A 12,665-nucleotide genomic window follows, 5' to 3' on the forward strand; every position below is an offset into this window, starting at 1 on the left:
ATTATTAACATCAGCCACTGCTGGAGACAGTTGAGTCACTTATGTTAGATGGGGAATCCAGTGTTTAACTTTGAAATGTTTCAGTTCTCAAATGGAACTTTAAGTGCAAAGCCCACATTCACCAGTTTATTTGCATATTGCATTTACATAAGGAAAAAGGTGCACTGAAAATGTTATAGAAAGAAATACACAAAACAAGGTCATATTAAAGTATGGTCAGCATAAAAAGAAGGGTAGTTTCAGGTCCCGTGCATCAGTTCCGACCACGTCCCGTAACTGTTCCTCAAGGCCCACTGGGGACAGGACAGGAGACACTGATCTGTCCTCCAGGTAAGTCTCTGAGCGCCCTCCTGCCTCAGCCACGTGGACAGGGTGGGTGTGTTTGCACAGGTCTGCAGCCGTGACTGGAGGTAGAGCGGCTCCTGAGCTCGGTTCAGCACAGGTGCAGCAGGAACCGGGATCCGTTGTCGGTACTGAATCAACGCTCCTGACCATTTTCTTGTTTACTGTGTTTACTCAGTAATTCAACAAATTATCAGATCACTTATGTTCACAGAATTCAGAAGGGACAGCGCTCTTCAGCTGGACTTGCTTGGATAAGCACAACAGTGGTCAATTAGCCAGAATCAGACATTTCCCATTTCAGGTGTGGAATTGTCCCACCAGAGAAAGTAAACAGAAGTAAAATAATTTAATTGCTCATGCCCTGGATTTTAAGATTCTGAGCTATGGAAAGTGGAAATTAAGTTTTGGTAATCAACGCTAGTGTCTAGGATAAAGTGAGGCTACGGTAAATGCTTCTTCGTGACATAATCCTTCTAAGAGCCGTACTGAAGTTACATGTGGAAACACTGGATCTTGGGACACCAGTCTGGTGGACCAGACTCTAAGCTGCTGGGGGACTGTGCATGGCGCACAGCAGTGAGAAAGGACCTTGACCCCTCTCGAGACATTCCTGTGTGCCGGGGCAAAACTGCATCAGCCTGTGGGCGTCTGTCCTCACCTGTCCTCAGGAGGTAAAGGTCAGATATTCTTGTCCTGGGCGTGGGGAGAGAGGAGGTCCCATGAGCCTGTTCTCCAGGGAGGCGGCCCCAGTGTCTAAACACAGAAAGGCTGCGGGTTGTGGGGCTGCTTCTGCGCGGCAGGAAGAGCAGGGCTGAGGGGCAGCGGCCTGTGGCACTCGGCGTCCGTCAGCGGAGGGTAGTACTGCCTGTAGCAGCTGTACGCGAACGTCAGGCCGATGACGGATCCAGCCAGGACGTCTGAACGAAGACAGAGGAGACGGCCTTCCCTCACTCACAAGTCATGCTTGCCGGTGGAGGGAGCTTGACCCTCCAAGGCTACTCGTTTAGCCTGCAAAACCCCTACATTCCAGGGTTACGGTTTGGGGGGATTTTCTTAGTTTTATCATATAGCTCCAGTATTGTCATTATCAAGCTGTTCCCTTAAACACCAAATCAAAACACATCTTTAGTTAGGTAAGTATAACAAGGCATTTTCTGATTTCACTGCTTTTGAGTTTTTTTAGTTTGGAGGAATAACAGATTCATTGAATACTGTGACAAACTCCTCATCACCATTCAAAGGGTTCTAGAAGAAGGCATAAACTCTCCAGGAGTTGCCTCTCTTTGCAAAAATTTAGTTTATTCTTCAGAACAGCTCTTAAGGGCCTCTAGCTAATACTGTCAGCTTTTTTTTTTTTGAATTTTGGGCTTTCTCTGCAGATATTCTGTAATTTGGATGTTTTATTATATCATTCAACTTAAATTTCTTTGGTTTAATTACAATTTTATGTTTTCTTAAATTTTACTTTCATTACTGAACAAAAACCTTGACAGTGAAATTGATTTTTAAGGTAGTAAGTAAACTGGACTTTGAGGTTGGTTGTAAAAAATTTCTTGAGTTTTTTCTGAACTTAGGATGCTTCAAAGTAATGAGAAAATTAGGATGTCCCTCTCTGATAATCTGTTTAAAAGGTAACAGTGTGCTTTCTCATTTTCCATGTAGCAATAAACCACACTCTCAGTTTAGATCCAAACCATCCTCTGCACACTTGTCTGTTCACTCAGCAGACACCCGGGGGTGTGTCCCATGCCACGTGCGGGGGACAAATGACGGGAGAACCGTGGAGGGTCCACGGCCTAGACGCCTGTGGTGCTTACCCTGCCAGTGATGCTTGTAGTCACAGGTGCGGGACAGTGCAATTACAGCTGCAAAGAGTAGGGGTGACAGAAAGGAACAGAATCTCCAAGATTTCCCTCGGCCTCGTGGTGTGAAGCAGTGTAACTTCCCAGCCAGGTAGAAGGACGCGAAGGCCAGGCCGGCAAATGCAACTAGAAGAGGGAAAAACCTCTCAGTTTATGTCTTTTAAAGGAAAAGAAGACACGGTTATGAACATGTTCTTAGCCCTCTTTGTAGCTTCTGGTGTAGATCACTGATCGAGACTTGTCAGTTATGAGGGAGGAGAAAACAAGGGAAAATGAAGGATTATGTCCCAAAGTGAGTGACATTTACCCGGAAGAGAGTTTTTGGAATCCTAGCGGTGGGACTTCACTTCCCAGTGCCTCCGTTTCCTTGTATATAAATGGGAATCATAGAAATAACAGAATCCCATCTCATTGGGCTAATATGCTGTCAAATGAGACATGAATCTAAAATGCTTTTGGAAGCACCAGACTAGTAACTCTTCCATAAAGGTTGGTTAATATTTTTATGACTAGCACGAGATTGCAGGATTTAGGCAGGATAATACAGTAATAAAAAAATGTTCAAATTTCATGAAGGGAAAGTACTTCCTCTGTCCTTAAACGTTTAATACTTGAGGTTCAAGCTTGTTATTAAAGAAGGGGGGCTTCTCTGACTTCTAGATACGAGAACAAGAGTGCATGAGAGGTTCCCATCCTCACAGGTTCCCCTGGGTTAAATTCAAAAAAACAAAACAGGGATGTAGAGTTCACATGGTATTCATACAGGAAGAATGGCCACTGGGGAAGCTCTTGCGGCCCTCATTCACCACGGCCTTGTCTCCTGTGCACATCAAGTCTCCACGGGCTTGCCCATCCGGGAAGCAGCGGTAGAAGAAGTCTGGGCGTGGCCTGGAGAAGAAATATGGCCAGGTCTGAACGTGGATCATTTACAACTCCAGAAATTGTTCTTGGGTTGTGTTAGATATCAATTAACCTATCAACTGTCACTCAAATAGCATCCCAGGCAAAATAGTGAAATTTGACTGGATAGTCACCACTAAGAGAAAAGTTTTATTTCTCCAAGGTTAGTATTTAAATCAGAAAAAAAAAAAAAAAAAAAGGCTGCTGCAGCGAGTAATTACTTGTTGGGGGAAAGATCCAGTTATGCTGCAGCTTCCTCAGGGTGCTCTGGAGGACACTGACTCTGTGGCACTGGGAAATGTGCTGTTCTGGGCAGAAAAGACCCCTGAGTCAGCCGGGCACCAAGGCAGAGGGAAGAGAGGAAGCGTTAAAAGAGAAGAGGCTCGGGAAGATAGGGCTAGGGCTGGGGCTGCGTGACCCCGCTCTCCTGACCAGGGAGGGCTGAGACGGCAGGTGGAAGCTCGGGCACTCACCTCCCCACTATCAGTTTGATTGTGTTGGTGAAGATGCCATTCAGGGCCAGGGCCAGGCTGGCCGCTGCAAAGCAAAGAAACTCACTGTCAGTGGGTCTGCGGAGGTCCCTGTCTCATTCAGCACAGCCACAGGGGACAGCGTCTCCTGGGACAGAAGAGTGGTCGGCCTCCAGTCAGACTGGAGCATAAAAGGAACGCGGGCCTTGGTGGCCACTGCGGTGCCACAGGGAGGACTTCTGGCCTAGACTGAGGATGCGCCGCAGGTGCGCACACTCCTGTGCGTACAGGTGTACCTGGGAGGTGACCCACAGCTCACAGGTAAAAAGTGGGGTAGAGGGGAGACAAGAGTCACCTTAGGGACTCAGAACACGTGGCCTCCACACACTGAGGCCACCAGCTCCATGGGGAGTGGACCCGACGGCCGAGGGAGGGGGGCAATCTTACCCAGGCAGGCTTGCCGGCTGTCGGCTGCATCCGCCGCCTTGAGACACCTGGCCAGGAGGACTGGAGCCAGCGGGGCGAGGAAGGCGATGACCTGCACGGGACAGAGCGGAGCTGAGCACACGAAAGAGAACAGAATCCTCCTCCGACAGCAAGAGGGGCGGAGTGACAGCAGAAGTCACACCCCAGACCTGAACTGCCCCCTGCAGGAGGGGCGTCCAGGGTCCGCGGCCCGAGCTCCCCTGGCCGCCCTGAGCACTGCCCCCCAGCACGTGTCTCCCGAGCCAAAACGGAGGGACACCGAGAAGCACGGCGAGGCGAAGCCCTGTCTAGCAGCAAACTCCCCATAAATGTCGCCGCGGAGTCGGGATGACCGCCCAACGCCCTGACAAGCACGGTCTGAAGGCAGGCTGGTCCTCCACGCACAAACATCGGCTTGGTGGGGAGATACTCTGCCTCCACGTACGGATTCCGGTAAAGCCACATCTCTTCAGGCTGGATGAGCCTCTGGAAGGGCGGCAGCAGCTCCGTCATCCTGAAGGGGACACAAAGAAGCGGAGCGTCGGCGGCTTCCGGCAAGCGTGCGCGGAACCCGGCCGGGTCTCGGAAAGGAGGGTAGGGAGCTGAGGGCCCAGGACCGGGGTCGGGGAGGGGGCCAGAGCTCAAGTCCTTACAGGAAGGCCGCGAACAGTGCAAGTCGCACGCCCACCTCGGCCGCGAGGGCCGTCACCGCCGCCTTCCCCTTGCCCATCAGCCCGGTGCGCGCTCAAGGCTGACGTGATGGCGCCGGGGCGGGGCGTCGAGAGAGGCGGGGTATCACGTGGGGGTGGGCAGATGGTGGGGCGGGGCGTCGAGAGGGGCGGGGTATCACGTGGGGGTGGGCAGATGGTGGGGCGGGGCGTCGAGAGGGGCGGGGTATCACGTGGGGGTGGGCAGATGGTGGGGCGGGGCGTCGAGAGGGGCGGGGTATCACGTGGGGGTGGGCAGATGGTGGGGCGGGGCGTCGAGAGGGGCGGGGTATCACGTGGGGGTGGGCAGATGGTGGGGCGGGGCCGGACGGAGGGAGGGGTCGGTCTCCGCCCTCCCACGCCTGCCCCGACGCTTTGTACTCACTTGGCCTTCGCTCCCGGGAAGCGCGCAAACTGCGCGTTTTGTGTTGCTGTGTTGTTAGGTCCGAGTTTTCCGCGGCTCTGCTAGACCTCGGGCTGCGGGGCCCACCGGCGGGTTAGATGCACGAGGTCTTCCAACCCCTCTCTGGCCCCCTCCCGCCCAGGGTGGCCTGTTGGCCACTGAGTTGTAGCAAGAAGTTACGGGCAATGAACAAGTCCATATATTTAATTTTGGAACATACAGGACAATTTATTGAAGTCAATCTCAAGCAAAATCGGAAATCAGTGGAATGTCATTAAAAATCTTTCCAAATTAATCTTCACGGAAGCAAAAAAAAAAAAATTGAATCCCAAAGTATTTGTAAAATAAAAAAGGTAACATCTCAGTAAATAGAATGTACAAAAATTATATGTTCCTACCAGCACACACAGTAGTAAGAAGCTTAAATATTACAGGCAATCCTAATACACTGTAACTAGTCAACAATAACCTATCTATATACAGGTTAACCAAGCTTTAAACGTTTCACACTATGCAATAAAACATGGGCCAATCAACAAAATCCCCAAAATATCATATATCTTGAAGTCTATGTGGCAACATCAAGTCATTATTCAGTAATGCCCTAGTGGAACACCCCCCAGGGAAAATGAACACTAATCCTTAGTATCAGGAGCTTCTAGCCAAGTCACAGAAACTCTAATAAAAGAGATTGACTTTTAGTGAATATTGATGCTTTGTTATTAAAGACTCAAGTCTCAAGTGATTTAGGCAAAATAACATTTCACAGGATCTACAAAGTTTATTACAGATAAACAAAGTACAGAAATAACCAATCTACAAAGGTCATTATCATAGATAAAGATCACGAGGAAATGAAAACAGAATCTGTAGGTATCTGTGGTTGTTGTGCAATATCACAAGTGGATACAAATGGATTTCTCATGTCAATTCCAATTATGCACACACCCTTATATATAAAAAGAACCTTATTATTAGCCAGTTGCAATCATCATTTAGCATCTTAGTTATCAGGGGCGATAGGATTTTCTTGTTTAACATGGAGGGCATGTGACAGCACGAATGAGATAAAGAGCAATGTTAGTGACAATGAAGGAAAAGGACATTTCATCCAGTCCACTTCTAAACTGACAAGAGTTACACCATATACACCCCTCATCTAGGTCATCTGATGGATACTGACAGCAGTGTGCACACATCAGAAGTCTGGTGGCTGGGGAAGGGGAACCCGAGGGTGCTTTCTTGCCAATTAGCAGATGCAGTGATGTCACACGAGAAGACGAAAGACTGAATAAAGGACTTTGGCAACTATTTTCCCTTTCTCTTACACGCTAATGACTTTGAGATGCTCCTGAAGGACAGGTATTTCTCTACCTACTCTCCCTTCGTACAAACGTGCCACATGCACCTGAACTTGTCACTTAAGCCATGGACTGACCGGAGAAAGAACGGAAATGGGTTTGAAACACACAGGTCACACCCGGCATTTCAGGAGTGTAACGTAAGTGCAAAGTTTTCCTTTTTCCCTACACAGGCATCTATTAAAAGGAAAGAAGAGGTGTGCGGGGATAGGGTTGACAAAATAACAAAGTAAAGAACATACGCAGGAAATACTCATGTAAATGCTGCTGGTATTTCATGCAGGAGTCTCTTCCCCGACTACGTGCACTGAATCTGAGAGACCTACTATGGACGCTCCCATGTGCAGAACTTCACCTCTAATCCAAGTTCAAGAGGGTAAGAGACAAAACAGTGTACAAAACAATGCTTTCTACTTCATAAATTTAAAAATAACTGTAAAACAAGGAGAATCTGAGGAGTTTCAAGTACTTAAAAAACCTGAATTCAATGAGGCAGAGGTCTCAATGTTAAAGTGACTACTTCGTACCTGTGGTAAACATTATAATTCCCCTCCCTCACCCTACTGTAACCCCGTTTCTCCCAGTCCCCCACCCCAGATAAACGTTGGTAGATTTCAGTATATACAAATTTCCAACTCTTTCGTATATGTCAGTACATGGCAAAGCTGTCTAAGTCAATTCCCGAGCCTATCTGGAAATGGAAGTGAGTTCCACTCTCTGTTTACAAATAACCAGAGACTAAGTCTAGGTGAAAGAACGCAAAAGTCACTCAGTCCTGTCCAACTCTTTGTGACCCGATGGACTGTACAGTCCATGGAAATCTCCAGGCCAGAATACTGGAGTGGGTAGCCATTCCCTTCTCCAGGGGATCTTCCCAACCCAGGGATCGAACCCAGGTCCCCAGCATTGCAGCAGGATTGTTAACCAGCTGAGCCACCAGGGAAGCCCAAAAATACTGGAGTGGGTAGCCTATCCTTCTTCAGGGGAACTTCCTGACCCAGGAATTGGACAAGGGTCTCCTGCATCGCAGGTGGATTCTTCACCAGCTGAGCCACCAGGGAAGCCCAAGTCTAGAAGGCCTGAGGCTAAAGGAAGTTGTTCCGAGTGATCACTTCCTGTCTGCTGCTGCTGCAGCTCCAACTTGAGGGATCTAGACATACCAGCTTTTTAAGTAATTCAAGTCTAATCTGCACTGCTCGTCAATTGAGCAACTTCCCCTGTCCCTTTGTGCTGTCCCTCCTGCAGAAAAACTGGTGTGAGCTTCCCAAGCTGTCAGCACGCCATGGTGACGAATTTTCTCATCCTAATGGGACATGGTGTGCGAGAGCATCTTAACTTTAAGGTGAATGCTAAAGAAGAGCTTTCTGTTTTAAAATGAAATGAGAGACAAGCAACAAATCCCCGGGAATCCAGAGCCTGCGCTCCACACGGCTGTCCTGTCTGCTTCCAAACTGCAGATCTGGGCTGGGCCCTGTCTGGAACACACCACACAACAAGCTACTATGAAGTAAGGAAACTCTGATTCACAATCAGGAAAGAAAGGTATCCAATTGCCACCCTGTCTGAGAGTCCTTTATGTGATTATCTCGAGGTTGTGGGCGTCACAGCATTCTTCCCAGGCCTGCTTCCAAATACTTTGTGGAAATGGCAGCAGGGAGCAGCCTTCCTCCTTCCCTGTTTTATGTTTTTAGTCTTTAGATGTGTTTCTGACTTGAACACACAGAAATCTCCAAGTTTCAATGATTCTAAAAGTCAGCCTATTTTATAGCTTAGGCAAGAGCTTTTTTGAGAATTAGGATAGGGTGGGAACATGTTAAAAAGAGAAATGAAAATAAAACCCACCTCACTCCTAACTGTAGCCCTGATTAGACAGTCAAGAAGTGACTCACTTCCTCCAGCTGCTTCCACCTTCCAGGAATGCAGCCCACCCCGCCCAACCCCCTAAAAGCGACAGGCAGCTCCTCACGCCCACCAGGGCCTGGAAGGTCTGGAATCTCACCTCTAATTGTTACAGACCCAGTTTCTGAAGTGTTCTGCTGATTATCAAAAACCTTAACATTCACTTTTTCTCTGAACCAACATAAGGTTCAAAACAAATACGACCGTTATCCCATGCTGCTTGATGTTATTTCATTTTTGGATAAGAAGTAAAAACCAGCCATTTATGGTCTGACTACAGCTCGATTTCAGTTAGCAAATCAAATAACAACTTCTGGCTGTGAGTAAGCAACGCGTCTGTTGCAGTGTTTCATGGCGAACCCCAGGCAAGCACACTGCTCGGATATTATGCACGCTGCATGGATGGATACTTCGCAAACAGAAAGCGTGACTTACTCTTTCGCCTGCTTCCACAGCCTGCACCTTTAAAATACGTAAACTTGTGACACCACAAGGTGTGAGTAGAGCTCCTTGGCACTGGCAGGACTGAAACCACGTCTGAGACTGCTAGAGGACACTCCTGGACAGGGACTCCAGAGCTGCGGTCAGCGATTTTGCTTTCCACCCTGATTTCTGAAATGGCAGAACAATCCTGTTAGTCACCCCCTCCCGCCCCACCTACCCACCCCGTTGTCCCCCACCCCGAATCAGAAAACTCTCAGCAGAGCTCTGTTACAGATACACAAACAAAATGTGACACAATGCAGAAGCTGCATAAAAACACTTAACCCTAAGGTGTTTGTAGCATACAGGATATACCCTGGCTTACCATGTAAAAGTCAGATAGTAAACAGCACTAAGTCCAAAACAAAGCAAGAAGATTTCATGTTGGATACTGATTCAACGCGAGTTACAGTTCAAATATTAAAGGAACTCCTTCATGTTAGTAAGTTTAGAAAAGCAAACGTTTATCATATACATATATAAAATAAAGTTTTAGTATGATAAAACATAGATTTTCTTAAGTTATTTTTTTAAAAGGACATCAAACTCTACAGTTGCTCAAGAGCCAAGGTTAGTGTTTTGGTGAGCTGTAACTCATGTGACTGGTGGCAGTCGCATTTGGTAACACGTGTAGCGTCTTCTATCTTGCTCTTTCTTTTGAGACCGTATCTAATCAACAGAATTACTGGAGGCTCAATAAGTTACCTCAAAATTATTTGCTGGAATCACGCAAATGGCAGTTTAGGAGCTTAAGTAAAGGAATTGTAGTGTTTGTTTTTTTGTTGTTTTGTTTTTGTTTTTTTAAACAAAAAAATCCAGTATAATTGCACATATACATACAAAAAAAATAGGCACAAAACAGATTTTTTTTTCTTTTTTCCAGAGAAGAGCTCTAGATTGATAAGGAAAAAGGGGACACACAGCACAACTGAAGGAATGTTGTGGAGCATCTGTCTTCCCAGCCTTTGGGTAAGGTCACTGGGTGCTTTGGAAGGGAAAATAAATGCTGCCAGGTACAGGCAATTGTAAGCAGTCAAAATTCACAGAGAAAGTGAACGTTCATTCAAGCTAACCCTAGACTTCTACTTAGTACAGTGTTACAACAAGGTCTGACAGGACTAATGGATCCATACAGGGAATCCTGGAGTAGACATATTCCTAAGCACTGCAAGCAAGGGAGCTGTGTGGGCAGACAGTCCGCTTCACGAGTGTCTATTCTTGCCAATACTGCTTTCTCGGGAGTTCTCCCTAAGTGCTTCCTGCGGTGAAGTGTGTGTGTGGGGCCCTTACCTCCCTCCCCTGTACAAGTGCTTCCCTTCCCCGGTGGGGGCAAATCTAAGGACTGGATAATTGACAGGTAACTTGGGGAATGCCCTGACCCCTTTCACCCTCAAATGTGGAGTTAAACAGAAAGAGCTACTCAAATCACACAAATTCAAATTCATCTGTGTAGTTTCCATGAGGAAACTGAGTGGCCAGCTGATAAAGGGGATGTCTGACTGGGAGATGGAAAATGAAACACCCAACATTCTCTCCAAGCCAGACCAGGGTCAGCACACTGGACAGACAAGGGGGCTCCTCTGAGCCGACTTTGGGTCCGTGCCCCTCGTCTGCCTTTAGCTGCCTTTACCAGTACCCCAGGACAATAGGGATGTCCATTCAAACACTGCATTCACTTCCCACATAAATGCACTTCACCAAAATACCCATTATCATCGGAGAACATTTCAGACTCGGTGAGGCCATCCGCTTCTAGCTTCCTCCAGAAGGAAGAACCAGCAACCACATTACATACCTATCTAGGTAAAGTCATATCAGAAAGCCCGCCGAGTGTAAGACCACAGAGGTAATATCCACTGAGGGCTTTTGTTTTCAAGAGGCCAGGTTCAGTCCTCCCACAGAGCCGTCTCAAAGACCATGAGGGACACCTGGAAGGGAAAGCGAAGCCGGCCGCCCTTCTGCCCGGGAGAGGGGCCTGTGACACCGCCAGACCCTTTTCTAGAGGGCTTTCTGCAATTCCTACTTAAAACACACATGTACACACATACACTGATCAGACTATCTGAACTACGTGTCTCAGAATCTTAAAAAATGAAAATAAATAAAGGAATGATGACTCCTTTTGTTTTGTACACCCACAGAACACATCCTAGACTTAAAATTTATCTCATTAACAAAAAACTTTCTTTTCTCTCTGTTCTTATTTTAAAAAGCAAAGACAGCTCTTTTTTCCCAGCTGCAAAGGCTCTGAAGCACAGTAAAAGGCAAGAAAAGACCAAGTGAATCTAACCCTCCACAAAGGAATTCCCAAACCGACAGAACTGAAAACACCAGAGCCCACCACCGGCTTCGGCCTGTGGACCGGCTCCCCACTCCTGCTTTCGCGAGGCGGTGCCGCTGGCCAAGGCTGCCCGCGTCGCAGCGGTCTCTTCTTGCACTGACGCGTCCTCTACTTTTTTCTTTTCCTTTTTTTTCCTTTAAATAAAAAGGACATTTTCCCCGCCCGTTTACTCTCTGACTTCCTCTCCGTGATCCTGTGATTCCAGTTTACACTTGATCTTGCTCCAGTACTCGGGGGACACGGGGGATGCGGGGTCATGCTCTGAGCAGCAGAGCCGGCCTTCCAGGGTGGAGGGCACCAGCGCTCCCTTCTCGTGATCTTTACAGAAGGACCGGGGGCAGAACTCGCAGAAGGCGATGGCCGCAGCGCTGCACTCGTCGCACTGGTGCCAGGGGCACTCCCACTTTCCTGGGGAGGCGGGAAGAAGGACGGAACCCAGTGAGTGCCCGGGTCCACTGCCCGCCAGACACCCAGCCTCCCACCTGCCTCTCCAGCTGGAGGCTGCGTCCGGCTGACCACAGCTCCAGGCCTCAGCCCACGAGAGGTCTGCGTGGTCCTGGCAGCATGGCTGTGAGCTCTGCCTCCAACTCCACACCACAGGGGCCAGCTGCCCACCTCGGGGAACATAAGACCCCAGCCCTGCTGCCCACGGGCATCCCCCTGCACACCGAGAGCTGCTTGCTCCGGCCACTTGTCCTCTCTGCTGCCCACCGCACGGCCCGTGGGGGCGCTCACCGTAGGGCGGCTGTGGCAGGTTAAGGCAGAGCAGGTGGTAGGCTTTGGGGCAGTCCTTCCTGTCGCACATGACCAGCTCCCCGCCGTCCCCACACTGGAAACAGAAATCCTCGTGCAGCTGCTTGGGCTCGGTTTTGATTTTTCGTCGCTTCGGCTTTAGCTTAGCATTTTTGGCCTTTTCTTCAGCTGTGGAGGCACATGCCGACTGGCGGGAAAGAGGGATCATAGTTTTAATGATCACAGTGCATAAAGCGTTACGGAAAAGGAAAATCCTACAACCTCAGGTTCACTTAAATCCATCTGTTGTCCAGTTAGATAAAGCTCCAGAAGGGCTTGTCCCGTAACAGAAATGAAAGAAAAACAAGGCTTCACTGGGACTTCCCTGGTGGTCCAGTGGATAAGGCTCTGTGTGCCTACTGCAGGGGGCCTGGGTTTGATCCCAGGTCAGGGAGTAGAGTCAACATGTTTCAACTAGAAGAGCCCACGTGCTGCAACAAACAGCTGGTGCAGCCGAATTAGAAAAAGAAGGACACTGCTCTATTTCAAAACTATGCTTCATTTTCACTGACTTTTGAAAAGGTGCTTTTTTTTCAAAATTGCAAAGACATCGAGATATCATCCACAAACCATAAAATCCACCAATTTAAAGTGTGTAATTGGGTGGCTTTTAGGGTAAGGTGAATTTTTTTTTTTT

At 48.3% G+C, this 12,665-nt stretch overlaps 2 protein-coding genes across 3 annotated transcripts in view; both read right to left on the reverse strand.

The window, feature by feature from the left end:
• Window positions 1-110: 110 nt before the first annotated feature.
• PLPP5 (phospholipid phosphatase 5) lies at window positions 111-4,799 on the reverse strand. Of its 2 annotated transcripts, none has more exons than XM_052661341.1 (7): window positions 4,696-4,799; window positions 4,448-4,556; window positions 4,025-4,115; window positions 3,581-3,644; window positions 2,971-3,095; window positions 2,163-2,333; window positions 111-1,262 (listed from the first exon to the last, which is right to left on the reverse strand). In XM_052661341.1, exons 1-7 carry the CDS (start codon window positions 4,770-4,772, stop codon window positions 1,099-1,101), a joined length of 801 nt encoding a protein of 266 aa, XP_052517301.1. In that variant the 5' UTR covers window positions 4,773-4,799; the 3' UTR covers window positions 111-1,098. The 2 variants fall into 2 exon arrangements, with proteins under 2 accessions (XP_052517301.1, XP_052517302.1); XM_052661342.1 differs by having other exon boundaries at window positions 4,731-4,772.
• Window positions 4,800-11,115: 6,316 nt separating this feature from the next.
• The window catches only part of NSD3 (nuclear receptor binding SET domain protein 3), a 97,766-nt gene continuing 96,216 nt past the window's right edge, over window positions 11,116-12,665 (reverse strand). The window contains exons 23-24 of the mRNA XM_052661299.1: window positions 11,972-12,176; window positions 11,116-11,644 (exon numbers count right to left, since the gene is read on the reverse strand). Coding sequence (XP_052517259.1) covers window positions 11,403-11,644; window positions 11,972-12,176 — 447 coding nt within the window. The 3' untranslated portion in view covers window positions 11,116-11,402. The remainder of the gene's footprint in view (window positions 11,645-11,971; window positions 12,177-12,665) is intronic.

This window comes from Budorcas taxicolor, chromosome 24 (genome assembly GCF_023091745.1).
Source record: "Budorcas taxicolor isolate Tak-1 chromosome 24, Takin1.1, whole genome shotgun sequence".
NCBI lineage: Eukaryota > Metazoa > Chordata > Mammalia > Artiodactyla > Bovidae > Budorcas > Budorcas taxicolor.

Bases quoted from the DNA above. Each gene is read 5' to 3' on its own strand.
- PLPP5 (XM_052661341.1), bottom strand. From the start codon at position 4,772: ATGGGCAAGGGGAAGGCGGCGGTGACGGCCCTCGCGGCCGAGGTGGGC. The intron at 4,116-4,447 runs GTGCGTGGAGGA...TGTCCCGTGCAG, and splicing joins TCCCCACCAAGCCGATGTTT to GTCATCGCCTTCCTCGCCCC. The intron at 1,263-2,162 runs GTAAGCACCACA...GTCTTCGTTCAG, and splicing joins CTACAAGCATCACTGGCAGG to ACGTCCTGGCTGGATCCGTC.